The 26,001-nt window shown below is 59.0% G+C and overlaps 1 protein-coding gene across 1 annotated transcript in view; it reads right to left on the bottom strand.

Annotated features, from left to right (window-relative positions):
- Nucleotides 1-1,449: 1,449 nt before the first annotated feature.
- Nucleotides 1,450-26,001, bottom strand: part of Cdh22 (cadherin 22) — a 59,776-nt gene continuing 35,224 nt past the window's right edge. Inside the window, exons 7-11 of the mRNA XM_027954351.2 lie at nucleotides 20,950-21,086; nucleotides 10,641-10,762; nucleotides 10,409-10,526; nucleotides 4,588-4,839; nucleotides 1,450-2,000 (exon numbers count right to left, since the gene is read on the bottom strand). Coding sequence (XP_027810152.2) covers nucleotides 1,450-2,000; nucleotides 4,588-4,839; nucleotides 10,409-10,526; nucleotides 10,641-10,762; nucleotides 20,950-21,086 — 1,180 coding nt within the window. The remainder of the gene's footprint in view (nucleotides 2,001-4,587; nucleotides 4,840-10,408; nucleotides 10,527-10,640; nucleotides 10,763-20,949; nucleotides 21,087-26,001) is intronic.

Raw genomic sequence — 26,001 nt, 5'->3', positions numbered from 1 at the left:
CCGGCAAGGCACCAGGCCACGGTGCTCGAGCTTGGCAAATGTGGAGGGAATGAATGAACGCTCTCTGGGAGCCTAAAAATAAGGCTGATGTATGCGTATGGAGCCCTTGCCTTGGACCAGGAAGGCACCAGACCAGAGCTTATCATTCATATCTCCTTTAAGCCTCCGGGACCCTTTAGGGAAGAAGCGTCATCCTCTCCACTTTACAGGTAAGGAAACCGAGGCTCAGCCACCCAGGACGCTGATGGAGGATGCCCAGCTAGCACGAGCTGGAACTCACATCAGATGGATGCGAAGGAAGGAGCCCCTCCGGGTGGGACTACAGCAGGAAGACAGATAGCCAGCACCTCATAATCATGGATTGGAGTCGGAAACTCTTGAGATGACTTTGTGCAGGGGTTCCTGAACTAGGGTTCAGGGATGGAAACTCATGAGTTTCCAGATCCGACAGACAAGTCCCCCAGTGCCCACTGGCTTCTGACCTCTGTCTAGGTCTGGAAGCTGTCCAGCTTGTCTTCTCTTGACGCCCCTGCCAAATATCTTATGTTGATGTGACCAGAGACTCTGGAAGGCTCCACAGTCACCGGGGACATCCCTATTTCCCTCTCAGGGTAGGATGGGGAACTGAGAGTTGGGACCAATTCATTCTCCCTTGGGGACCTAGGGAAAAGGGGAGGCATCTGGGGCCACGGAGAGAATTCAGAATTGGAGGCAGACACACTGGGCTTCTAATAAAGACAGAAATAATAATAGTAACAAAGGCTAGCATTTATTGAACACCTACTATGTGCCAGGCACTGCCCTAACCACTTGACACGTCTGAACCCTTCTTATCCTCACAATTCTTCGAGGTAGGTTCTGTTGTCAACCTCATTTGACAGATGAGGAAACTGAGGCCCAGAGAATGGAGTGACTTGACCAAGGCCAGGCAACCGGCTCGTGTCAGAGGCTGCACCGTTCGCTGGCTGGGTGTCCTTGGACAGGTCACAATCCCTTCTCTGGGGGGCCTTCCCCATCTGGCACCTGCAGGATCCCACCTCATGGTTTCTGTGACGACTAAGATGGTCTCCACACAGCGTCCTAGCACACAGTAGGTGCTTAATAAATGAACAGCCCTTCTTTCCTCTTCCTTTTGATGCGAGGAAACCTGGGAGGGACGCGTGTCGGCATCGTCCTGGCTGCAGCGTCCCTTCCACGCTAGGATGAGTGAGCTGCCCGTTCCCACGCCCCGACGCCTCCTCCATCTCCTTTGCTAACCCAGAGCCACGCAGCGCCCGGTCTCCTTCCCTTTAATGACGATGGCCATCACTGCGCACCGCTGGACCCCAAAGCTGCGCCGCTGGAGGGGGAGAGGCCGCCCTGTCGAGTCCGCTCTGCGCTCGGTCCGGCGGCCCGGGAGGCGGGAGGGTGGGCAGGGCAGCGCGGGGAGAGGCCGCGGCAGGGCGGGGGCTAGGAGGCCGGGGCCTCGTCGTCCGCGCGGTGGCCGGCGTAGAGCGCGGCCAGGGGCCGGAAGCGCGGGCCCCAGCTGCTGAGAAAGGCGAAGTCCTGCTCCGAGCCCGACGAGCCGCTGTGCAGCGAGCTGAGCGACGCGGCCGGCGAGTCCGCGCCCTCGAAGGCGTACGTCTGGAAGGCGTCGTAGGGCGGGACCGACAGGTCCCCGTCCGCCAGCGCCACCTTGCGGCTGATGAAGTCCCTGAACACCGAGAAGTCCGGCTCGGGGCTCGGAGGCCCCTGCGGGAGCGAGTGGCGCTCGGAGGGCAGCCGGGCCTGCGGGGGGCTGCCCGCGTCCCCGCTGCCGCCGCCGCCGCCCGCGTCGCCGCCCTTGAGCTCGCCGAAGTCGTAGAGGCTGCGCAGCGCCGACATGTCGTAGGCCTCCGTGTCCTGCTCGCCGCCGCCCTCGTCGTTGTATTTGATGACGTTGTCCCGCATGTCCTCGTCTTCGTCTGGGCTCAGGTGGCTCTTGTGGTGGCGCCTGAGGGTGAGGATCAGCAGCACCAGCACTGTGGGATGCAGAGGGCGCAGAGTGAGGGTCTCGGGGCACTAGGGGACCCCCCAACCCCACCACTCAGAGGAGCAGGGGACTCCTCATCTTGCCAATTTCCTAGATTGCTGTTCAGAAAACACCTTTCTTAACAGCCAGACCGGAGCTGCCTGGAGAGGTGGGGAGCTACCCCCTCAGGAGGTGGGCAAGGTGGGGCTAGATCAGCATTGGTGATGAGGTGGCCGACCAGTGTGAAGGGTTTTCGTGGGTGTTGAGGTCTGGATCCAGCCTCTGAGGTCTCCATCCTCAACTCGATACATACTCCCTGTCTCTAGATGCTGGGGCTGCCGAGGAGCCAGCTGAAAGACAGACTGAGCTTTGGGGAAAGATGTCCTTGACCCTGATCTCTCCTTCACCCTTGACCTCCTTGGTTCACTCCAGAACTCCTGTGGTCTCCTCAGACTTCCAGGCCAGGTTTAGTGCCTTCACTTCTGAGCTCCCCTGGGAAGGGGTGCCTCCATCTGTCCTGCTCTTCTTAAAGTGTGGCCTCTGGGCCAGCAGCAGCAGCAGCCCCCGGGGAACTTGTTAGAAATGCAAATCCTCAGGTCCCATCCTAGGTCTGCCAGGTGGGGCCCACACTCTGTTTCTACAAGGTCTCTGGGTGAGGAAGAGGCAGCTTCTTCGCTGTCATAGAGCAGATTTGCTGCGTTCACATGTCTGTCTCCCGGGTGGGGAAATGCGCAGCCTAGATATTCTCAAGGACCTGGAAATGTCGCCCTAGCTTGGTGCCCCATGTGCAGAAAACACATGAAGTATGCTCCTTGCTGAGGGAAAGAATGAAGGAAAGGATAATTGAATGGACACCTGGGTGAGCGAAAGGGTGAGGGGGTGAATGAATTGGCACCCGTCTTGGCTTCCAGGACTCACTTTCTCCCCCCCTCACCTCCCTGAAGGCTCATTCTCAATTGTCTAAGCAGCTTTCTCCTTCTTCCCCGACCCCTTCACATTAGAAGTCCCAGGACTCCACCTCCCTCTCCTGACGCTCTCCTCCAGTCTCATGGCTTTAAATTCCATTTAGAAACTGACAACTCCTATATCTCAGGCTCCAGCCTGAAACGCTCCCTTGGAATCTAGATTGTGCATCCAATTTCCTGCTCAACATGTCCTCTAGGTTGACCAAGAGACTCACTCTCAAACTTACATGACCAAAGTGGAAATAATAATAATCTTTCCCCCTTCCCCAGCCTCAGTATCTCCCATCTTGGTAATGGCAACCCCCGACTTTTCAGTTACTCAGGGCTTTTAAAAATCTCTTTTGTTCACTGATGAATCCAGCGCCTCACTGGGTGGATACATAAGTAAATGACGGTGGGCCGGTGAATGGATGCATGGATGGACAGACATATGCTGGGGACTGTGCCAGGGATTAGACTCTTCTTGCTGTTCCAGACAGTTCCAGCCAGGCCAGTGGCCAGAGCCGGCTGCTGGGGCCATTGGGCAGGCTACTGGCTTACCACCTAACAAGGTAGCTTGTGACTGGGAATGGCCCAGAAGGAGGGCAGGAGGGGAGGAAGGTGTCAGGAGAGAAATGGGAAAGATGGATGGACAGCTTTCGGAGCTGGAGGCCCGATCTGCAGAGGGGGATGCCCGCGAGAGCAGATGGTGGGGATTGCGGGAGGCGGGCGACAGATGTGCCAGGCTTGATCAGCGATTCCGCCCGTCACCTTTAGAGCACTGATGTGCACTTTCTTCGTTTGTGGGCAATTAGGCAGAAATTTGTTTGCACTGCCTCGCAAAATGAAACCGCTGTAAAGTGCACCAGCCGGAAAAGGGTTCGGAGCTCCGGCTGGGGCGGGGGTGGGCGGGGCCTGCGGAGAGGCGGAGCCCGGACTGTGCCGGGCGGCGCGGGCCTTCAGAGGATGCGCAGCGCGGGCTGGGGGCCGCCGGCAGCTCCCGGGTCAGCCCAGCTGCGGCAGGACTGGGGCATCAGTGCTCACCTGGGATGGGAGCCCGAGGGCCGCTTGTATCCCATTTAGCTCCTGAAACTTGACCTCTTCTCAGGGACACTTTGGGGCTCAATGGCTGCTGATGGGACTGGTACCAGACTGGTACCCCCTCCACAACGTCTTAAGATCCTGCCCCAGGATCCCAAAGCTTTGCTCCCGGTTTAAAGTCACAGCAGGAGGTGGAGTCAGAGGAGGGGCTCAGGTGAGAAGGTCGCCCACCCTCCCCCAGCCACTCAGCTGGGAGCCTCGGCCTCCTGGTCTTCATGGCAGGACCATGTGCCTGGCCCCGCAGTTGTGCCTCGTCTTTATGGAGAATTAAGGATTACAGACCCCGAGGAAGACATGCCTGTTTTCTAAACCGTGGGAGAACTCGGGCTGTGGGAGGTGGCCTGCGGGACTCCATCCCAGGCGGGGACCACTCTGGGGCGTGTGGGGCTGCTCTGTACCCAGGGGACCTCCGCTGGGCGCTGCGAGCTCATCTTTGAGATCATCCGGGCCACCTCCATGTAGGGGAAACTGGCCCATAGGGCTAGTTGGGCAGGAAACCCAGGGACCCAGGCCGGGGCCAATCAGAGGGCGGGAGGCTCCCGGTGGACTCACCGACCAGGATGAGGACACAGACCAAGAGAGCGATGAGGGCGCCGGGGCTGAGGGAGGCAGCCATGACAAAGGCCGTGGTGTTGCAGGACTGGATGGCACCAGAGCTGTCGCAGCCACAGATGCGGATGGTGAGCGTGCCCGTGCTGCTCAGCGTGGGCGGCCCGCTGTCCACCACGAGGATGGGCAGGAAGAACACGTCCTGCTCCTGCCGGTTGAAGCCCACGTGCTGAGTGTGCACCGCGGCTGTGTTGTCTGCGCCGGAAGAAGAGGGCGGCGTGACTCGGGCTGGGGTGAACCCCCACCCTGCCACCTCCTGATTCACCTTGGGATCTGACTCTCTGTGCTCCAACAGCTGCCACCCACGTGACTCATGGGTCTTTTCTCCAGTCTCCCCAGTTCTGCCCCTGCTGCCCAGAGATCCCGTCCTGAGCCACTCAGCCCACAGTGCTGTCCTTAGCTGTCCCCAGATTCTATTCCCAGCTGCCTCGGGATGCTGTTTTCAGCTCTTCTAAGATTTTGTTCCATGCTGTGCCAAGGTACTGTCCCCAGCTATTCCAAGATTCTGTCCCCGACTGGGCCAAGGTCCTCACCCCAGCTATGTTTAAAAAAAAAAAAAAAAGTCTCTCCTCATTCTCTCAACAGCCTGCTTTTGTTCTGGGTCCCACTCCAGCTGCCCCATATTCTCCGGCCCTAGGAGTCCTGTGACCCTTCTGTCATGGTTTACTGGGCCCTGACAAGTCCAGGGTCATCAGAGAGAACTGGGAGTGCTGGCTGGCGTCTGCCTTTGGTTGAGGAACCTTCCTGTCCTTCACGCCAGTCAAGAGTCCTGGAACCCCCCACTCAGGGCTCTCTCATGAAGAGGTCGAGCCCATAAGGCTCAGGGGGACCCTAGAGCACAGGCCTCTTTATGCAGATCTTTCCTTTCTACGCGGGCAGCAGGAGAGGACCATGTGTGATCTGGCACAGATGGTGCTCGCTGCATGGCTTCAGCCTGTTGCTGGGGAAGCCAGGCGGGGCTTGGGGAGGCGCGGCTAGTCTTGGAGCAAAGGCTTGTGACAGGTAGCACCTACTTCCTCCACTCCTCCTGCCCCTCCACGCCTGGCCTGTGTGGTTCAGTTGCCCTGACCCTCTTAGTTCTGCACATCATGGTGATCTGGAGGGCTGGGAGCCCAGCTGGCCACTGCCCCACCATTCATAGCCAACTTCACTAAAGAAGGTCCTCCGGCCTCTTCCCACCCTCCCAGTCATTGGGCTGGATCTTCAACCTGAGATTTGGGGCAGCCTGGCTCCCTCTCCAGCTTTGTGGCTCCCTATCATCCAGGTCAGCCTATCCTTGTATGGAGAAGAAGAGTGAGACCCCCCCAAAGGGTCTATTTGGAAAGGAAACCTAGGACCTCAGGGTGGGGACCAATCCCTTCCCCAGTAGCCCCTCCCTGGATGACCCCCCAGTTCAGTGCTCCAGACCTGACCTTCTTTATCATGAACATAATACAGGAAAGACTGGCTTGTAACCTTGGGAATATCCAGGAAGTGACCAGATGTCCAGATGAGATAAGTTTGTGGTAAGTTGAAGGCTGCCCATGAGGTGATGGGCACAGAAAGATCCACAATATTATTTTACAACTTTTACACACATTTGAGTATTTCCACGCACATATTAAAATAGAACTCAGAATGTATCGTTCACTAGCTTGGGAAATTCAGCTGGACCTTTGGACCTTGGTGTCCTCATTGTAAACTGAGAAAAAGGGCATCACGCGTGAAGATTAAATGTCATAATTCACGCATAACCCTTAGAGCAGTCCCCGGCATCGAGGAATTCTCCATAAATGCTGGTCAACATTTTTCCCAGCTCGCCCGTTTTCCCCAGGCTGCAGCCTGCGCCCTGCGCCCTGCCCTGCCCTGCCCTGCCCTGCCCTGCCCTGCCTGGCCTCCCCGAGCTCCTCCCAGGGTTCCCGCTGTCTGCCGCACCCCCTCCACCTTCTTGCCCAGGCAGATTGCTCATCCATCACACTCCAGCTAAATGTCACCTCCTTTCTGTGGCCTCTTTTCTCTGCTTCCTGGGAAGGAAGGATTTATGCCCCCTCCCCGCTCTGACAATGCAGATGCCATGCACCGTTCTGTGGCAGTCTTGTCACCTTGTATTAAGCTGGCGAGTGCCCCCTCTCTGCTACCTGGCCAGCTGGGACCTGGCACTGAGCCAGTCTTGAGGAACGACACTTGAAGGAAGCACAGCTCTTGGGCTAACTGTGGTTGTGTGCCCGCTCCTCAAGCTTTGGCTTGGACTCTGGCCCTTCTGTCAAGGAGTGAGTCACCCCAGCTGTGGAGACATCACCTTTGACTGGGGAAGAAGGAGCTCAAGGGCAAGTAGAGGAAGGAAGGAACAGAGAGGACTCTTTGCCCTGACTGGATGCTTTTTATGCATCAGGACAGTGTGGGGACTTTAAGTACATAGCAATGTTGAATCTCATGAGCAAGACCCAGGGCTTTATTTTCCTTTTATATGTGTGGAAATGGAGGTTCAAAGAGAAGTGACTCATTTGAATTAATCTAGTGAAATCATCCATCCACCCACCAGTGCATTCATCCATTCATTCATTGATCCATCCATCCCTCCACTAGTATATCCATCCATCCATTCATCATTCATCCATTCGTCCATTCACCTGTCCATCTGTCCATCCATCCACCCACCTGTACATCCATCCATCCATCCATCCACCCACCCACCTGTACATCCATCCATCTATCCATTCGCCCATTCCTCCATCTGTCCATCCATCCATTCATCCTTCCACCTGTACATCCATCCATCCATCCATTCATCCATCCACCTGTACATCCATCCATCCATTCATTCATCCACCTGTACATCCATCCATCTATCCATTCATCCATCCACCTGTACATCCATCCATTCATCCATCCATCCTTTCACCTGTACATCCATCTATCCATCCAGCCACCTGTCCATCCAGCCACCTGTACATCCATCCATCCACCCATCCATCCTTCATTCTCCATCCTCACCCATCCATCATCCATCATCCCTCCATCTTCTACCTACCCATCCATCTACCTGTCTTCCATCCTTCCTTCCCTCTTCCCGTCCTCCTTCCCTTCCTCCCTCTCTTCCAACAGATCTTAATTAACCACTATGGCCAGGCGTTATGCTACTCACTGTGGGAAAACAACACCGAGCTAAATGACCTGCAGTCCTGGATTGGAGCTCTTGCTCTAATGGGAGAGATGAATGCTAATCAAACAAACGCACACTTTGGTCTACAGTTACAAACATGGCGAGTGCTGTGGGGGACAAGGGCAGGAAGAGCACATGCCAGAGGACTTGACCAGCCTGGGAGGTCGGGCTGAGCCTCTGAAAGAAGGAACACTGTTCCTGAGTCCTGAGCAACGAGTTCAGGGAAAGGGAAGAGCCCAGGCACAGCCAGGAGGGTGGAAGAAACATAAAATGCCCAAGGAACAGTCCTTTGTGGCTGCAGAAGTGGGGGTGACCACTAGAGTGAGCTCAGCGGAGGCTGGGGGGAGGCAGGAGCACATCACAGAGAGTTTGGAGGCTGACTTTGGTAAGGAATTTGGATATATTTTAAAAAACAAGAGGCCATTGATTGGAGGATTTTAAGCAAATAAGTGACCTAGTGACATCGTCCATTCATTCAACAGCAAATATGCATTGAACACACTCCTATGTCAAGACTCTCTTAGCCCCAGGGGAACCCAGCAATTACTAAACAGACATGGTTCCCTTCTGGGCAAGGAAGCTTATGATCTTACGTTCCAGAACGGGCGTGGAAGAGCAGTCAGGAAGGCTGCGTGTTTTGGGTGAGATAATTGCGGTAGTGGAGGAACTGGGTAGACAGATTTGAGAAATGAGTGTCTGGCGCTGGCTCAGTCTCAAATTGCCAAGCAGGAACAGAGATGTTCATCTCTCAGGTTGCTGTCTTTGGCCATGCAAACATATGTTCAGAGAGCTCTGGTCCCACTACTCCTCTACCCCGCAGAAGGGATTCCCCGCACGTCATCTCTGAACTCATCAAGCTACCCTCCTGGGCAGCAGCTGGTTTCTGCTGGGGAAGCCCCTGGCCACCCCAGACCCTACCCAACCCTTCTAGGTGGGATATGCGCCCGGCCCTGCATCCATCCATCTGGCCTGACATACATCAGTGTCAATCCCTGGCTGCAAAAGCAATATTTATAAATCACGTTTCCAAACTGGCTACAAATTTGTACAGAGAAACAGATGGGTTGGGGTAGCCGTTTGTCACCTAGGATATTTATGCAGGGAGGAGGAGGGGCTTGCTTGGCACACTGCAGAGAGGGCCTCAGGGACCGGAGGGAGAGACCTTCGTGGCTGCTCCGACCTCAGCATGCTGTCCCTGGGACTTACTCCAGGTGGTCACACAGGGAGAAAGCTCTGGAAGTCACAAGTCAAACAGCAGCCAGGACACAACCCCAGGTCCCTGGTGTCAGAAAGAAGTGTGAACTTGGGGACAGGGTACCTGCGTCTCTTGGGCCAGCTTAGAATACACTGGAGAGCGGGTAGGCTGCGCTGTACGTGGTGAGAACATTGAAATACTCCCAGAAAGGTTTAAACGCCTTGTGCTCTGAGTCCCTGCAGCCCTTCCTGCTGCCTCAGCCTGTCCCCCAGGTGTCCTCTGATCTTTAACACCTTCAAGCCACTAAGGGGTTAGTGCCCGGCACCGAGGGGCTCCAGGGCCCTGCCCGGGATGGGGTTAGGGTTTTTCTGGTTATCTGAGCTGCTAGGCTGGGTGTTAAATATTCCTACTATGGTTCCTGGGAATACAGAGGGGCCCGGCTTCAGAGGCCACCAAAGTCTCTCCCTTTGTGGGCTGGGGGGTAAAGGCCTTGGGGTTGACGGCAGACTGTTCCAGGGCGAGACACAACAAATCTGAGCTGTCCCCCAGCACCTCTCTGAGTCCCTTTCCTCAGGGTCCTGCCTCTCGCCCACTCTGGCGCAGCAGGTCCCCTTCCATCCCAACCCTGCTCCCACCTCAGGGCCTCTGCAGACTGCCTCTTCCACCTGGGTGGTTCTCGGTCATTATTAGCCCCTGTTTACAGATGATGAACTGCGGTTCAGAGAGGGCCAGACACTTGCCAGGGCTGCACAGGGAGCAGGGACCCAGGGCCCCCTGCACTGGCGCCTGCCTCCCCCTGGGTCCGTCCCTTAGGGTTGAACAACTTCCTGAGGTGCTCTGGGATGGAGGCTCACTGAGGCCTCCGCTCAGGAGGGAGGACCGTGGGCTTCGGGCTGTGAGCTGGGGCAGGAAACACCTGTGTCTGAGGCAGCTGTGGCCTTGAGCCCTGCTCACCACTGGCTCCCTGGAGGGCATGGGCAGACCAAAAATAGGAGAGGGGCTGGAAAGCCACCCTCCAGGGGATGACAATGGCGTGGGGACGCCGAGGGCCATGGGGATGCTGAGGGCGTGGGGCAGGCGAAGCACTTCTGAGACACCGCCTGAGGACGGCCTGTGTGACCCCTTCCACCTTCACTTATGGCAGGAGGTCCCCACTCTGTCCTTGCCACGTGCCCTCTCTGGATCTTTCCACTGTCCACTCTCTACCCTTGGATGTCCCCTCCCTCTGCCAACCCCTCTGCTCCTTCTTGATGGCTTGGCCAGTGGGTTTGGGAACAGCCCAGCTGGGCCCGGTTTTTCTGTGACCTTAGACCCAACGTGGGTCCCCTGGGTGTCCCAGTCCCTCTATCTATAAGAAGGGAAGAGGGTGGGGAGGCCAGGCCTGCCCTGGGTGCACCCTGGGGTTGGGTGGCTCACAGGCCACTCACCTTGGATGTCCAGCAGAGAGAAGTGGGGGTTGCTGGGAGCCTCGGGCACCAGGCGGAAGTAGAAGCGGTGCCCGCCCTGGGGCTCGTCTCTGTCCACCACACTGATGGTCTGGATGAGCTGGAGGGCAGGGGGGGCAGGGGCCAGTGACGGGGCTGAGGCCACTCTGGGCCAGGCTGGAGGGTGCCCTGGCCTTTCCTGGCAGCAGCCCCGTCCCCAGCCCCTCAGGGGTACCTGGCCTGGCTTGGCGTCCTCGCACACGGCTGCCTCGTAGGGCGTGGCCAGCTCTGGGGGGTTGTCATTCACATCCAGGATTCGGATCCTCAGGGACGCCCGGGAGAGCTGAGCATGATTGTCTGCAACGAGAGCACAGGAGGAAGGCAGGGGCGTCCCGCGTGAGGGCTGGGGGACAACAGCAGGACAAGGTCTGCCACCAGGACCAGGGGGCAGTGGAGTCGCACAGAGCGCTGGGTTGACCACGCGCATTAGAGGACCAGGACCGGGGACTTCTGGGCTCGTGATCCCCGTCTCCATCCCCACCGCCATGAGCATCATCATGGCTGCAAACAGCCAACCCCAGGACCACCACTGCCATCCTCACCACCATTCCTGACACCATCCCTGCCTTGGACTCTGTCCTCACTGCCCCTCCCAGCGTGATTCAGCGGCTCCGCCCACCCAGGGCTAACCCTAACCCTAACCTTAACCCTAACTCCGCCCACCCAGGGCTCCGCCCACCCAGGGCTCCCTAACCCTAACCCTAACTCCGCCCACCCAGGGCTCCGCCCACCCAGGGCTCCCTAACCCTAACTCCGCCCACCCAGGGCTCCGCCCACCCAGGGAACCCTAACCCAGGGCTCCGCCCACCCAGGGCTCCTCCGCCACCGCCACTCTGTTACCGTCGCCGTTGCCGTCCCCACCACGGCCATCAGCTGGGATGGGCACCCTCAGCACTGGACCTGCTCTCGTCACCCCCCATCAGAAGAACACAACCACCTTTATCACCACTCCACCAGCAGCATCCCCCCCGTGGCCACCCGACATCACGACCACCGTCCTCACCCACACCGTCTCCGCAGTGACCACCACCGTGTCGAGCCACACTGTTACTCCCTTACCCTCGCCACAATCTCCAGCATCACCACCACGTCACCCCCGACCCAGCAACACCATCGTGGCCACTCCTGCCTCCAACCCACCACCCAGAGCTCGCGGGATGCACCGGGAGCGTCCACAGCCGTCACTTCAGCTGTCGGTGCAGAAATCCTACGTTTGTGTCTCCACATTGCAAAGAGGAGACGAGAACACGGGACGTTAAAGGACGGGTCAGCTGCCGGCCGGACTCTCAGGCCTCTGATCCTGAAAGGCCACACCGGGCTAAGGAGGCGGATTCTGCCAGCAGAGGCAACTGGGATGTGCACCAGGTCAAGGCCCCAGTCTTATCTACCTCCGGGTCCTGTCGCAGGACCCAGCATGGTTCAGCAGAGCAGGTTGAACAGAAGAATAAACCCTGGAAGGACAGAGACTGAAGGAGGCTGGATTCCAGGGGTGACTGAGACCCTGACCCAGGGTTTGATCTTGGGCAAGGCTCTGTCCTCTTTGATATCAGTTTCCACACATGGGAAGTGAACAGGCTACAGTGATGAAGAGCAGGGACGTGAGCCTGGTGGTTCTGATCCCCACCCTGCCACTTAGTAGCTGTGTGATCTGAGACAGGTCACTTGACTTCTCTGTGCCTTAGCTTCTCACCTGCAAAACAGGTCTCATAGCAACAGGTTGGCTAGGAGAGAGATTGCCTTAATGTTTGTGAAACACATAAAACTGTAACAAAGAACAACCAGAAAGCAAGTGCTACATAAGTATTTGTTAAATAAACAAACAAACAACCTCAAAGTGACTTTAGGTGGGAGTGCTTCACCCGCTGGCTCTCTGAGCAGCATTCTCATGCTGTCCCTTTCTGTCCTGCCCCTGCCCTGGGCCTCTGAGTGCCCGCTGTACCTCATCCTCAGCTGTCCAACCCTGTGACTGTCACTTACCTGTTCCACCTGCCACTGACCTCGGGGGCATGGGGAAATGGCACCCCACTTCCCAGCGGCAGCTTGGATGACAGGGTCTCAGGCTGGGCGGGTCGGGAGCTATTTGGGTGGCAGCCTTTGGAACCCTCAGCAGCCAGGCGCCCCTGAGCTCTGGGTCAGGGGACTGGTTGGCTGCTGCCTCCTCTGAACTCGGGGCTGCTGGATGCCGCTGCAGCTGCTCGTGTGTTGATAAAGGAGAAACGGAGGCGGGCGGCGGCCTCCTGGGGGCCGGGGAGGGGGGCGTCCCCCATTAGCTCAGAAATTCCCGACCCCTCTCTGCAGCGCCCCTCCACCTGGGGCACCTTATCTCCTCGGCTCACCCAGATCTGCCTCCGCTCCAGCGATCAGAGGGGCCCCTCCAGGGCTGAGAGGTGGCAGTCGTGACGGGGAGGCTGGGCCAGCGTTATTTTTGAGAGCGTGTGTTGCCAGAGAACCCCCACAGACAGATGGGGTGCCTCCTGGAGGCTGGGGAGAGGAGGGCGAGGCCCACAGCCAGGAACCCGGGCTGCGGCCCAGCTGGGGTGGGGGTGGGAGCCGCAGGGCCTGAGTGGCCTTCCTGGGCATCCCCCTGCAGTGGGTGCAGCAGCGGGCGGGAAGCCTGGGTCCTACGAGCCACGCAGAAGGGAGACGGCCGGGCAGCCGAGTGCTCAGTAGGCCCCTCGCCCAGGAGACCCCAGGACTGACAGCTGCTGTGGGTCGGGCCAGGGCCTCTCCTGCCTCCTTTGTTAAGGTATATTTTTAGCTGTACATGGACACTACGCCTTTATTTGTTTGTTTTTCGGTGGTGCTGAGGATGGAACCCAGGGCCTCACTCCGGCCAGGCAAGCGAGCCACCACCCCAGCCGCTCCAATGACCTTTTAAAAAATGCCACAGGTCACCTCTTGGGAGAGCCCTGGCCGTGTTGGCATGAGTGAGGGCCTCAGATCCACAGGGTGGACCCTGAGTGAGCTGGGCCTTGACGCTGCTGCGGCGGCCACCTCCAGCTTGTCCTGGGGAACTGGGTGGCCCAGACCCAGGGCTGTCAGCCACCCCCGTGCCCCTGACATGGGGGCAGCAGTCCTAGGGTGGCTGTACATAAGAAGCACCTGAGAGCCTTTCACACATGCCAGCAGGGTGCTTGGCCACCGGTGTGGTTTCAGTAGTTCCCCAGGGAAATCAAGGATGGCCAACAAGTGACCGAGGGTGACCGGCAGGTCACCTCTGGCTTCTCCCAACCCCCCATTACAGTTAGTGTTTGATAATAATTTCTGTGTCCATCATCTTACAAATTTGTGTTGTTAACAAAGAATCCACCAGTTGCCCACCCTTGACCACCGTGCAGGATTTGCCAATTGATAGCACCTTATGGGTGACCTTGAGTGAGTCTCAAAACACCCCCGAGGGGGATTGTTAAACCCATTTTGTTGATGAGGAAACTGAGGCCCAGTGAGGGGTGGGAATTTCCCCCAAGTCAGGTGAGTCTGCCTTAGGCCCAGGGTCGGTCCCGAGTCTCCCGATTCTAAGTGTTTGGTCCAGATATAATGGACCCGGCTCTTCTTCTGCCTGAGTTTCGTCCATTCAATGGCAGCTACTGCTCAGACCCAGCAGCTGACCTCACCCAATGCCCAGCGGCAGGTGCCCCTCCAGGGACTTGGTCCCCCACAGCCTCCCCCCTTGGCATCTCAGTTCAGCTGACTGACATGCAAATTAGTTTAATTATTTCTTCTTCTAAAATAAATTATATTTTGCAGTAGCTGCAATATGTTGTGTCAGGCAAAATTACATTCAATATTTTTAAACTAATTGATGCAGCCTCGAGGAAGGCTGATTGACAGCCCGGAGCCGAGCAGGCCTGCAGCCTTAACCGATTCCTAAATTAAAATTAAACGTGCTCTGGCCCGGTGCGTCCTCCGTGAGCTGGCGCACCACGAATCTGGGGAGGTGGCAGGTGGAGCCCTGGGGGCCCAAGGGGACCAAGGAGGTTAGGCAGCTGTGTGGGTACCTCAGAGGAGACCAAGCTCGGGGCAGGAGCCCGGCCAGGCCACGTGACGGGTCGCATTCCTCCCTGGGCACAGAGTTCAGCAGATACAGCTTGGAGTGGGCCATTTGGAACTGAGGCTTGTGGTTTGTGCTGACAACTGTGGATTAAGAGCCTCCTTGGTACCAAGGACACAGCATGAGCAAGAACAACACAGCCTCTTGGTCTAGTGGCCGAGACAGACGCTACTCCTAGCTATGACAAGAGCTGAGAGAAAAGGGTTGGGGGCTCTGAAAGCAGCAGGCAGGAAGTCCTTCCTGATGGGGTGCAGAGGTGCTGTCCTGGAGTAAGAGAGACTTCTGATGCCATCTGGCTGGGAAGGAACCAGGCAAAGGTGATGGGAAAGGGAAGATGTTCTATGGAGTAGGATCGGCATGTGCAAAGACCCTGGGGTGGGATGGGAGGCTGCAGATCTCTTCCAAGGACGCTCCTGTCCCTGGCCGTCACTCACCTGGCATCTGGACCAAACTGAGTGTGAGGGTGTTGGAAGACGGTGGGAAGGAAGAGGGGACCAGGAGGAATGTGCTCCTTCCCCGATGGACAGCAGCCAGCATGTCCAGGGGCTGTTCTGCCCCATTTTGTCCTGTCAGCTCCATGGAGGGAGGGACTAATATCATTGCTGTCTTAAGGAGGAGGAAATGGGCAGAACTGTGAAGCGACTCTCTTGCAGGAAACAAATGACACCTGGGAATTGAACACGGCTTGGGTCCAAGGGGTGGGGGGCTTTGGACCACCAGAGGGTACTGCCTTTCTTAACGTCTTCCGCTGCCAGAACTTTCTGGCCTTCAAGACCCCAAACAAATGTCCTGCCTCCTCCAAGAAGCTGTCCTTGACTGCCCTCAGCCCTGGCACTCAGAGGATGCCAGGTTGGGCATCCCCCAAGGCCCATGGATTGCCCTGCCGTTGGCTCCCTGACCTCATCCCTCTGCCTTCCCCAGGGTCCCATTTCCCCTCGCCACCCCCCACACAGCACGTCCCTGCCTCACGTCACTCCATAGCGGTCCCCCAGCATCCTCTGTGTCCCTACGTAACTTGCTTCTCCTCGTCCTTCTCTCTGTCAGCAGAACATCTGTCCCTATTGTTTCCTGCTGTATGCACGGCACACAGTAGGTGCTTAATAAAGATGCCCTGAGTAAGTGCACTGCCTGAGTGTCCCTGTCTGTGCCCCATGCTCCAAGAGGGATGCTGGGGAGGGGACCGGAGAGAGCAAGGCCTTCCCGATGGACAGCTTCCCCGGGGGCTGCACCCCTCGGGGACCTTCCATCTGAGAAGCAGGGGATGCCGTGGCCTCTGGCTCCTCTCTCGGGACCAGAGTCTTCTCATCCAAACAAGTGGAGGTGGACGTTGTGGTCCGCCTTGGCTATCACAGAGAAAGAGATGCCCAGAGAGAAGAAAGGGGGGGGGTGGGGGCGGGCGGCAGGGGGAGAGGCAGGAGGTGGGGGAGGGGAGCCCAGGGACTTCTCCCTCCCCCCCAGCCCCTCCCCTTCCCCAGGGAATTAAATCCTCTCTGAACGCCAGGCTCCGATTGGAGCTGGCCAGCTGGGCAGGAAGATTGATCATCCCAATTACCCACCGCCAAGGCTGGCGGAGGGGGGGACTGGGTGACAGGAGGGGGTGCTCCAGGGAGGGGACCTCCTGGCACTCCTTGCCCTGTCCCCACATGCCTCATGGGAAGAGGGGGCTCAGGAGCCCTTCTCTGCGTCTCCAGGGTCCTCCTGTTTGGCTTTCCCGTGGAGGGGGAAGGCCCTGACCTTGTTGGGACGAGGAGGAGTTCTGGGTGAAGCAGGGGCCCTGAAATCATGGCATCCTCAGAATTTGGGGGGAGGGGAGGAGAAAGGTGGCACAGGACCCTGGGTGTCCCCTAGTCCAGAGCCCAGGCCGACGGATGCTCCTCTGGGGATGGGGTTCTCCACCTCTCAGAGCAGCCTCGCCCAGCCTCCCCGACTCCCCTCAGTGTCCAGGCCCGGTCTGGGCACCCAGCATGGGGCGATGCCCGAGTCCCTGCAGCCTCCTGTCTCTTCCAACAGCGCTCCCCCGGAGCCCGCAGGAACGATGGGGACCTCGCACCTGATCTTGGACTCTTCAGCTCAAAGCCCTGCCCTGGCTCCCTGTCACCTCCAGGAGATGTGGGGTTCATCAGGGGACGCCCGAGGCCCTTCCTGCGAGGGCCAGTGAGTAGCCTCAGCCCCCCCCTAGCCCACCTGGCCAGCTCTTCTCCAGCCCAGCCTCCAGCCACACCTGTCCTTCTGTCCTCAGAATGGGCAGGGGCTGCCAGGCCTCGCCTTGGCCTGCAGTGCCCAGAGCTCCTCCTTGGCCCCTGAGCCTCCCTTCCTGCTGCCCCCTTTGGGTGGGCCAGGCGCGGGCTGCTCCCCAGGGACGCCACAGCCCCCTTCCTTGGACTCTGCCTTAGCTGACAGCTGGCCTGTCTCTCCTGCCCTCCTGTGAGCCCCAGGGCCGTGGCCACGCATGTTTATCACCGGATCCCAGTGCCCAGCCCAGGCTGGTGGCGTGGATGACAAGAGGCCCTCAGAAAACACTGGCTGAAGGGGGACATGGGGACATGCTGAGGGAGACAGAGCGGGCACTCTGTGGCCACCCGGCTCCCACCTGCTCCTCCCTCTGTGGCCTCCCAAGGGCCACTGGATGGGAGTCAGAAAGCCTCATGGGCAACGGACCTTTCCTGGGTGGGTCCCGGTCTCTCCAGCTGAGAGGGTGTGGTGGGGCTGGGGTCCACCATCTGACACGCCTTCTCCCCTCAAATGAACCCAGGGGCCTTCACCCTGAGCCACATCCCCAGCCCTTTTTATACTTTTGATTTTGAGACAGGGCCTCGCTAACTTGCTGAGGCTGGCCTTGAACTTGCCGTCCTCCTGCCTCAGCCTCCCAAGACTCGGGGATTACAGGCCTGTGACCGGCCTCCGATGCCTTTCCTGACTATTAGTTCCACCTGCTGGGTGCTGGGCACCATGCTAGGCCCTTGCCATCAAGTCCCTGGGGTGGGGGTTATGTTTCATATAAAACACAGCCTAGTGTCTGGTATAAGCATTAAATAAGCAAAAGCTGCTGTTACCGAGTGGTTATTCCTGCAGTGACCCAATGAGGTGGCACAGCCGCCAACACGGAGCAGAGGACAGACTCAGTGAGGAGGGGCGCCGTGCCACCCGCGCCAGGCTGCTCTGTTCTCCTAACTGGCCGCACAAGCCCATTCATTTGTCCCCTCCGTAAATATTCATTCCCTCTCCCCTGGCCCTGGCGGGTACCGAAGGTTGCAGATAGAGATGAGACCCCGTCCTCGGGAAGTACAGATGAGACCCCGGGAAGGTTCAGTTTGCTGGGGAAGAGGGGAGTCACTAAATATGCAGATAAATGCATCTGTAAATTGCAGTGCGCTTGGTGGCAGGAAGGGAAATGCCCAGTGTTGTGAGATGTGACTTGGCTGGGGTGACCCAGACGGGGGAGCTCCTAGCGGGGCTGGTTCAGGTTAACGCTTTGCTGTCCTGGTCAGCTAGACGGTGTCCTTCCAGACTGCTGGATGCAGTCCCTGGGCATGCCCTGCCCTGTGCGCCTTTCCAAGTCCCCCACTCCGCCAAGCCTCTTTGAAGACTGTCCCTTTACAACTGCCCTTTCCACCGAAGGATTCAGACACAAATTGTACTTTAAATTCAATATCGGTCATTAATATTTCATGATTACAAAACGTTAAAGATAATGTCAGTGGAAGGAGGTCTGCATGGGCAGAATGGATGACTCAGAAGTTCAGGGACTGGGGGGCCGGCATACTAAGTGGGCTGGGAGGCTTTGAGGTAATCTGGGATGACAGGCGGCGGCTCCCGGCCGAGGGCGACATTCTCTGAGGTGCGCACCAAGCTCCTCGGCTGTGTATAAATATTTCCCCTCTGATTCTTGTCACCTCGTGTTTGTTACGCCTGGGAGCAGGTGGGGCTGCTGTGACCCCCCTGCCACAATCCCTCTGTTTCTGATAATGACAAACGGACACTTCTACAGGAGGACACAGGGCCAGGCAGCATTGCAGCTGGGGCTCAGACTGGCTCCTGGGGGCGGGAGACCTAGGGTCAGGCCTGGCCCTGCGTGGACTTGCTCTGTTTTTGGGGGGCTATTGCTGTTCCTCCCTGGGCTTCTGTCTCCTCATCTGTAAAATGGGGACACTAATTTTGTACTCATCTCCTGGAGATGGCAAGAAGGTAGAGTGGGTTTGTCACTTGCCACAGCTCTTGATTGGGGCCAGCACCAAGGAAATACCAGGGGAAGGGGGTCTGGCAGAGAGGTGGCTCTGGAGTCAGGCCGGGGCTGGGAATCTGGACACATCACTCTAAAGTGCCCGGAGTCCATGCTCAAGTCATGTGCGTAGTCCAGGCCATCAGACAGCCATTAGGTGAGCATTGATTAGGTCCCAAGCACGAGGCCAAGCCTTTGTTTCTTCCTCCTGTTTAGCCCTCCCCACTCGCTGCACTCGCTGTGGGTTGAACCACTCATTTCCCCATTGGTTAGCACCTGGGGGAGGGCTGGGCAGGGCCAGTGGGTGGTGGTTCAGAGACAGAGGCCAGTCCTCCTTCCCCACGGTGGCTAGTGGCTGGGGTTGGTGGTGGGATGCGGTGGGGCTCTGAGGGCAGAGGCCAGGGAACCCTCCAGGTCCCAGCTCTGCCACGGGCGTCCTTGGCCCAATCTCCTAATTCTCTGAGCCTCAATTTTTTTTCAACAGTAAAATGGGCGCTGGTCATGTTACTGATCAGGATTCAACAAAAGTGCGTGCGAGAAAGCAGGGAGCCCAGGACGCGCATTAAGCCCGTCCGCCCCCCGCCATTTCATGTGTCCAGTGGCGGCACCGCCGACCTTTCTGAAAGAGACCCACTGGGTAGGAGCGCAATGCTTGACCCAAGAAGGGCCTTGCCGGTGGTGGCCCGTCAGGCAGGTGACAGGCTGGCGGGCATGTCGGTGGGCAGGGAGAGGAGGGGTCTCCCCCAGCCAGGCTGTCATCCCGGCTCTGAGCCTCAGGGCTCCCAGGGAGCGGGTTCAGGGAGGAGGGGAGGGCCCGGCCCCCCCAGTCCAGCCACTTCCTCTCCAGCCCCTTTGTCGTCTCTCTTCCAAGGGGAGGAGGAGTGGATTCAAAGGCTCTGGAGCAGCAGGCTGAGGTCGGAGCCCGCTTTGTATCTTCTTTTAAACCTCAGTTGAAAGAGAGGAAGGGACTTCAGCTCAGGGACTTCCTCGGCCCTGGAAGGGGCTGGTGGGGCTGGAAGCCGGAGGCACCGGCAGTCGGGAGGGGCAGCTGGGCCCCGGCAGAGCAGAGCGGCCACCTGCAACCCCGGGGGCAATGGGCCGGGTGCGTGACGGCCCCTGGCGGCTCCGTGGGCTCCTGGGGCGCACGCGCGTGCGCACTGGAGCAGGTGGAGGCGGAGGACTGGCGGCGCTCTGTGTGCCCTCTCCTGGTGCCCCCGAGTCCCAGCGCCCTCTGCTCCTCACCTCCACAGCCTCACTTTTCTGGACCCCAGAACTCAAGCCCCCAGCTGCGCGCAATTCTCTCTCACACATACACATTTATGTGCACACACACACACTGTTCCAGAAACTTCTCAGGGCGCCAAGCTGTCTGCAGTGTGGGAGACGAGGCCAGCACCTGAGTCACCCTTGACCCTCCCCGTCTCTCGACCTGCATGTCAGCCCCAAGGTAGTTCCGCTGGCTGATGTCCAGCCTGCATCGGGCACTGCCCCAGGCGGGGCCACCAGAGTTCCTCCTCTGCTCAAGTCCCTCCTGTGACTCCTGTCTCACAGGGAGCCGAGTCTAAAGACTCCACAGCGGCCAACTACTGTGATCCTGACAACTGAGACCCTCGCCAGCCATGCCAGCCCCCTGGCTGCTCCCCTAGCAGGGCTGGCCAGCGGCGGCTGCCACCTCAGGGTCTTTGCACTGGGCTGCTCTTCTAGAAGCAGCCTGCGGCCCTCACTTTACTGATGTCTTTGCAGAAAAGTCTTCCAACCCGGCGGCCTCACCCTGGGAGAAACTCCGCCCCTTTTCCTTCCAAGCCCCTGCCCTGCTCTTCTCCCCTGGTTCTTTCTTAGCACTTCACATCATCTGACGTCATGCACACCCCTTCTCTCAGCCTGCTGATGGCCTTGCTGTCTCCCATGAGGACAGGCACTTTTCTGTCTTGTCAAGGCTGTGTTCCCAGGCCCTGCACCAGGGCTTGGCAAGTAATTGCTCAATAAAAGAGAAGAAAGCTGGTCTCAAAACCAGCCCTATCCCCTTGACTTGGGACCTTCATTTCCGCGGACCACCTTTTGCCACCCCCTCTGCTTACCTTTTGCCCCGCCCCCAACACTGGCTCCGCCCCATAGACTTTGACTGACAGCTCAATCTTGGCCCCGCCCCAGCCATTGGACCCGCCCCTCAGCCTCTGCCCGCCTGTGTGTCCCTGGTGGTGTCACCCAGCTCACCGGCTTCCATGGCCAGCACTGTGATGTTGTGCCAGCCTGCTGTCTCGCGGTCCAGCCCCTTGCCGGTCACGATGGCGCCTGTGTCCTCATCAATATCGAAGATCTGGTCCAAATCCGAGGCGCGGTCGATGGCGTACCTGGGGAAGGCAGGCGGGGCTGATTGAAGGTGCCCCAGGCCCGTGGAGCCCGGCGCACGGACCCCTCCCGCCGCCTGCCCCAGATACGGAGGGCAGAGACCCTGTCAGGGAGGGAGCCCTGGGTCGGCCTCGCGGGTGGCCTGGGCCAGCTGTCCCTCGATCTTCCCGAGCCTCCGCCGGGGCAGGGCTGATGGTGACTTGCACCCCACGGTCGCTGCCTCTGAAAACAGGCAGCGCGCCTGGCACGGTCCCAGGTCCCAGCCTCGCCTTTCCACAATAGGTGGCCCCGGGCTTGATGGCGAAGGGCTGGGGAAGGCACTCGGGGCAGTGGGTCAGCGGCGGGTGAAATGGCCCAGGGAAGGGTCAAGGGTGCAGAGAGTCACCAATGGGAAGCGGGAGGGCTGGGCGCGGGGACCCTCGGGCGCCGAATCCGAGGGCTTGGCGTGTCCCGCGGGGCTGGGGGAGAGCTGTGAGTGGGAGCGGGGGCAGCTGTGGCTTCCCCGGGGTCGGGTGGCGGGCGGCCGGCGGGCTGCGGGGAGGGCCGGGCAGGTCCAGGGCTCCTCCCGCCGGCGCAGCTCCGCGCTAATCTGCGGCTTTTCAGTTGCCGCGTGAAAAAGCCCTTTGTTCCGCCTTCTTCCCGGGCCTTTGTGCGGCGGCTCCCGGCCTGAAAGGCCCGTGTCCAACACATGTCTCGGGCGGCGGCGGCCCAGAGAGGCCCCGCCAGCGCCGGCCGCCGCTTCCCGGCGCTGATAACGCGGCGGGGCGCACAGCCGGGCTGGCCACAGACAAAGACCTCCAGAGCCAGGCGCAGGCCCATTGTGCAGCCCGGACAAAGCAGCCCGGGGCGTTTCGGCCCAGCCAGCGGCCCTCCCCCAGGCGGAGGGCCCTTCCCCCAAAGCCCAGAGAGGGCCACTGAGTCCCAGGGAGGGAGGACACCAGAAGCACTGGCTGCCGGGAGCCCAAAGGCCGAGATGCCCTTCAATGGGCTCTTGGCTGCGCAGCCCCAAATCTCTAGGCCTCAGTTTCTCCACCTGATGGAGACGGTGACCCCGTGGGGCTGCAGGGGTCAGAGAGCAGTCAGCTGGGTTCGCTCATCTGCGTCTGTGACTTTGACAAGACTCCTTTTGCCTCTGGAAAGAACTCAGGTGTGGGTTGAGGAGGAGCCGGCCTTGATGGCAGTCCTTACTTATTCTTTTCATATTTATTCGTTGGGAGTGAAGGCACAGGGCAAACTGTAAAGGGCTGTGCACATGCACACAGTGGGCCTAAGAAGCCTGTCTCCCGAATCCCTGCTGTAACACTCCTTCCTGCCCTACGCTGCTAAGCCCACCGTCTTCCTGCCCCTGGCAGGCCTGGGTCCCACTGAGCTGGGAGATTCAGACACAAGATGGTGACGCCTCCCCTACAGCACCCTTGGCTTGCAGCTGGCCTTCTCCCCAGCCACCCCCCACTCCAGGTGCCTTCTCTGGACTGCTCTGTGCTAGGCACGGGGACAAAGAGGCAAGGGAGACAGATGAGGATCCTGCCAGGCGTCCTGTGAGACCCATGTGATCTCCCCACTTTGCAGATGAAGACACTGAGGCTCAGAGAGAAAACCTGCCCAACCTAGGGATGCAGAGGCGGCTGTGCAGGTGGACCGACCGGCTGAAGTGGGGAAGAGGGATTAATTTGCCAAGCCCTGAGTCCTGGGCCCAGGAGTACCTGCTCAAGGTGGGCTGGGGGCTTTACCTAATTTACACAAAGTCACCCTCTGGGCCGGCCGTGCCCCATGCCCAGGGCTGCACAGTGATTCTGTGGCAGAATTGGACCCTGAACCTACATTTGGGACTCTTTGCCCCCTGCCTCCAGTCGCCTGGCCCTGTCAGATGTTTGGGTCTCAAGGAGGAAGGAGGCAGCTCTGAGCATGGCCCGGCTGCAGGCCGCTCTTGATTCTGTGGGTGGAGGGAGGCTGCAGGCCGGGGCGGGGCTGGGGAGCGGCTCAGCTGCATCGGGCTGGTTCTCCTCCCGCTCTGCTCAGACCTCTCCCCCTCCCTTCTCCACCCCCCCCCCCCCCCGCCAGTGTTTCTCTTTTGTTTCTTCCTGGAGAGGAAAGGCTGAGCCGGACCCAAGTGGAGACAGCTGCCCCAGGCCAAGGGGCAGGTGCCATTGACCGTTGTGGAGACTTGAACTACGGTCAGTGCGGCTGGCTGGCTGGACCCAGGTGTCTCTGTTCCAGGGACCCCGAGAGTGAGGGGGAGGGCAGGGTGGGAGGTTTCTGAATGTGACAAGGACTGGGGCCTGGCAGGTGTGGGGTGCAGGGGGCTGGCGCACCTCACGTGCAGGTACACGCACGAATTGCACGTCTGGTCTGTGTGGGTGGAAAGTGTGTGTTTGTGACACGAGTGTGTGTGTGTGTGATATGTGTGACGTGTGTGTGTGTGTGTGGGGGGGGGAATGGCAAAGGCTCAAGAGGGAGCCGCTCCGCCCTGGGTCTGTAGCCAGGTCCATTCTGTCCCCAGATAAGTCACTTGCGTCTCTGAGCCTTAACGGAGACGTTGATCCTGCCTCTCAAGCTGCTGGGAGGACGGACAGCCCACAGGACGTCCAGCTGAGTTCCAGGAAAATTACCCCACGATGGAAGCCATTGTCGTTCTAATTATGATTCAGAAAGATCTGGCAGGGTGTGCGCAGGAGTCCCCCACCCAGCGTGCGTCTGTGTCTGGGTGGGTGGCACTGAGTCCAGGAGGTGGCTGTGGGTGCAGAGGATCTGCTTAGATCCACCCTCCTGCTTCTCATTACTCAGCCAGGAACTGGAGCAGCTGGGGGTGGGAGGGACAGTGTGAGAATATGCACACACATGCAGACACATGTGTGTTAGCCCAAATGTGCAAGGGAGGCCTGGGAAGGCGTATGGGAAGTGTGGATCTGAGACCCCTCTGCCTAGTCTGGAACTAGCTGTGTGACTTTGGGCAAGTCACTTAATCTCTCTGTTCTTCAGTTTCCTTTTCTTAAACATGGAACTAAGACTTTCCTCACAGGCTGGCTGTGAGGTTTAGACACATTAAAGCTTGTGTAATGTGAAACATGGATCAGTTCTTGCTTTTTATTTTTAGGGCTTCACCTGCATGGGCCCCTCAGATCCTCCTAGGTAGCCTCACCACTCCCATTTTACAGATGAGGAAACTGAGGCTCAGAGAAGCCAGATCCTTTTGCTCTAGGTCACGAAGGGCTAGTTAATAGGACAGACTGGTGTCCCACGCTGTGCGCACTGTGCACGCAGCAGGCTGAACGGCGCAGCCCCCCCACCCCCCAGGCTGCCAGGGGCGGAAATCTGCTCAGACACAAAGTGCTGCCTGTGGCACCCATCAAGGGTGCCTCTCTGCTCAGTCCCCTCTGACCTTGACTCAGCGCCCCTCCCCATGCCTGGAAAGCTGGGTGTGGTGGGCACTGCTTGCAGAACGAGGGAGGACAGCATGTCCAGGGCACCAAGAATGTGGGAGGTGCTAAGCACTGACTCCTCCCCCGAGCTGGAGCACGGAGCCCAGAACGGGGTGCACAGGAGGCCCCTGGGGTGAGCCCAGGACAACCCCGATGCCCGTTTTAGAGGCGGGCAGACTGAAGCTCCACGCTGCAGTGATTGAGCCCAGGTCTCCCCCAATTCCCAAGCCGCTCCCCGCTGCACTGCCGGGTGGAACGGTGCTCCCTGTCTCTGGCCCCAGGTAGACATTCCGGGTCTTGGTTTGGTTTGGTCTGGAGTTGGGATTGAGCAGGGGTACCCTGGCTGAGCCACATCCCCAGCCCTCTTTGTCTCTGAGACAGGTCTCACTAAGTGACTGACTGAGCGCTGGTCTTGCACTTGCGATCCTCCCACCTCAACCTCCCAAGCCGCGGGGATTCCAGGTGTGCGCCACCACGCCTGGCTGGGTCCCTGGTTTTGATGTTCCAAGGGGACGGATGGTGGGGCGGGGACTGGTGGGAACGGGGCTGGGCTCCTAGGTGGCCAGTCTGTCTGCACAGCGCCTGATCCCTAGATCTGAGCACTTCCCCTCCCTCTAGAACCTTCTAAAGCTTCCCGCACCTGTAGGATAAAGTCTCACGTCTTCACCTGACATTCAGGGTCCTTCACAGCCTGTCCCCGGGTGCCCCTCTGTCCTCATCTCCCCCCACACCTGACGTCCTGCTAGCTGACGTCCTGCTCCTCCAGAGCCTTCCCGCTGCGGCCACCGCCCCTCATCCTAGGCCCATGCGGAGCACTCTCTCCCTGGTCCAAACCGCGTCCTCTGGTCCTGTGCTCCCTCCTGCCCTGATGCCGGAGTCCCCGCTCCTCAGTCAGCCCCTCAAGCCCCCGCCCCAGCCCCGGCCCACTGGAACCCGGACCTGTGCACACGGACGCCCAGCCTTCCCTCGGCCCCTGTCTGATCCATCTTTGTGGTCCGTGCGTGGGCGCGGGCACAGCACCCATTTAAGAAGCGCACTAACCACAAAGAACAGACGCGCAGGGGTAGGACGGCAGGAGGCCACGTTCTGGAAGCAGTCGGCCTTGGGTTAAATCCCAGTCCTTTCTCCCTTTCTGGCTGGGTGGCCTTGGCAAGTCGCTGCCCCTCCCTGACCCTCAGTTTCTTCAACTGTAGAATGGGTGTAAGACCTCCCGAGGGGTGAGTGCCACAACGAGGCAGCTCCGCTCTCCCCGTGCAGAGGAGGATGCGTTTCTATGGTAACAGGTGCCCGCTGCACCCCACAAATCATGAAAAGTCTCCCAGGGCCTGTCTTCATTTCTTTATTTCCAGGAACACATCAGCGTGCTTCCTGCCTGCCTCAGGGCCATGAGCTCCCTGTTCCTGGGGCAGAGGCCCCCCGGGTGTTGGCATGGGGGGGGGGCGACTGTCATTCTGATCTCCGTTCCTTTCTCTTGTCCAGTGTGGCCCTGCCCCCGTCC

Source organism: Marmota flaviventris, chromosome 2 (genome assembly GCF_047511675.1).
Source record: "Marmota flaviventris isolate mMarFla1 chromosome 2, mMarFla1.hap1, whole genome shotgun sequence".
NCBI lineage: Eukaryota > Metazoa > Chordata > Mammalia > Rodentia > Sciuridae > Marmota > Marmota flaviventris.
Note: the sequence above shows the minus strand (reverse complement) of the source record. Positions and strands in the feature narration are given on the sequence as shown.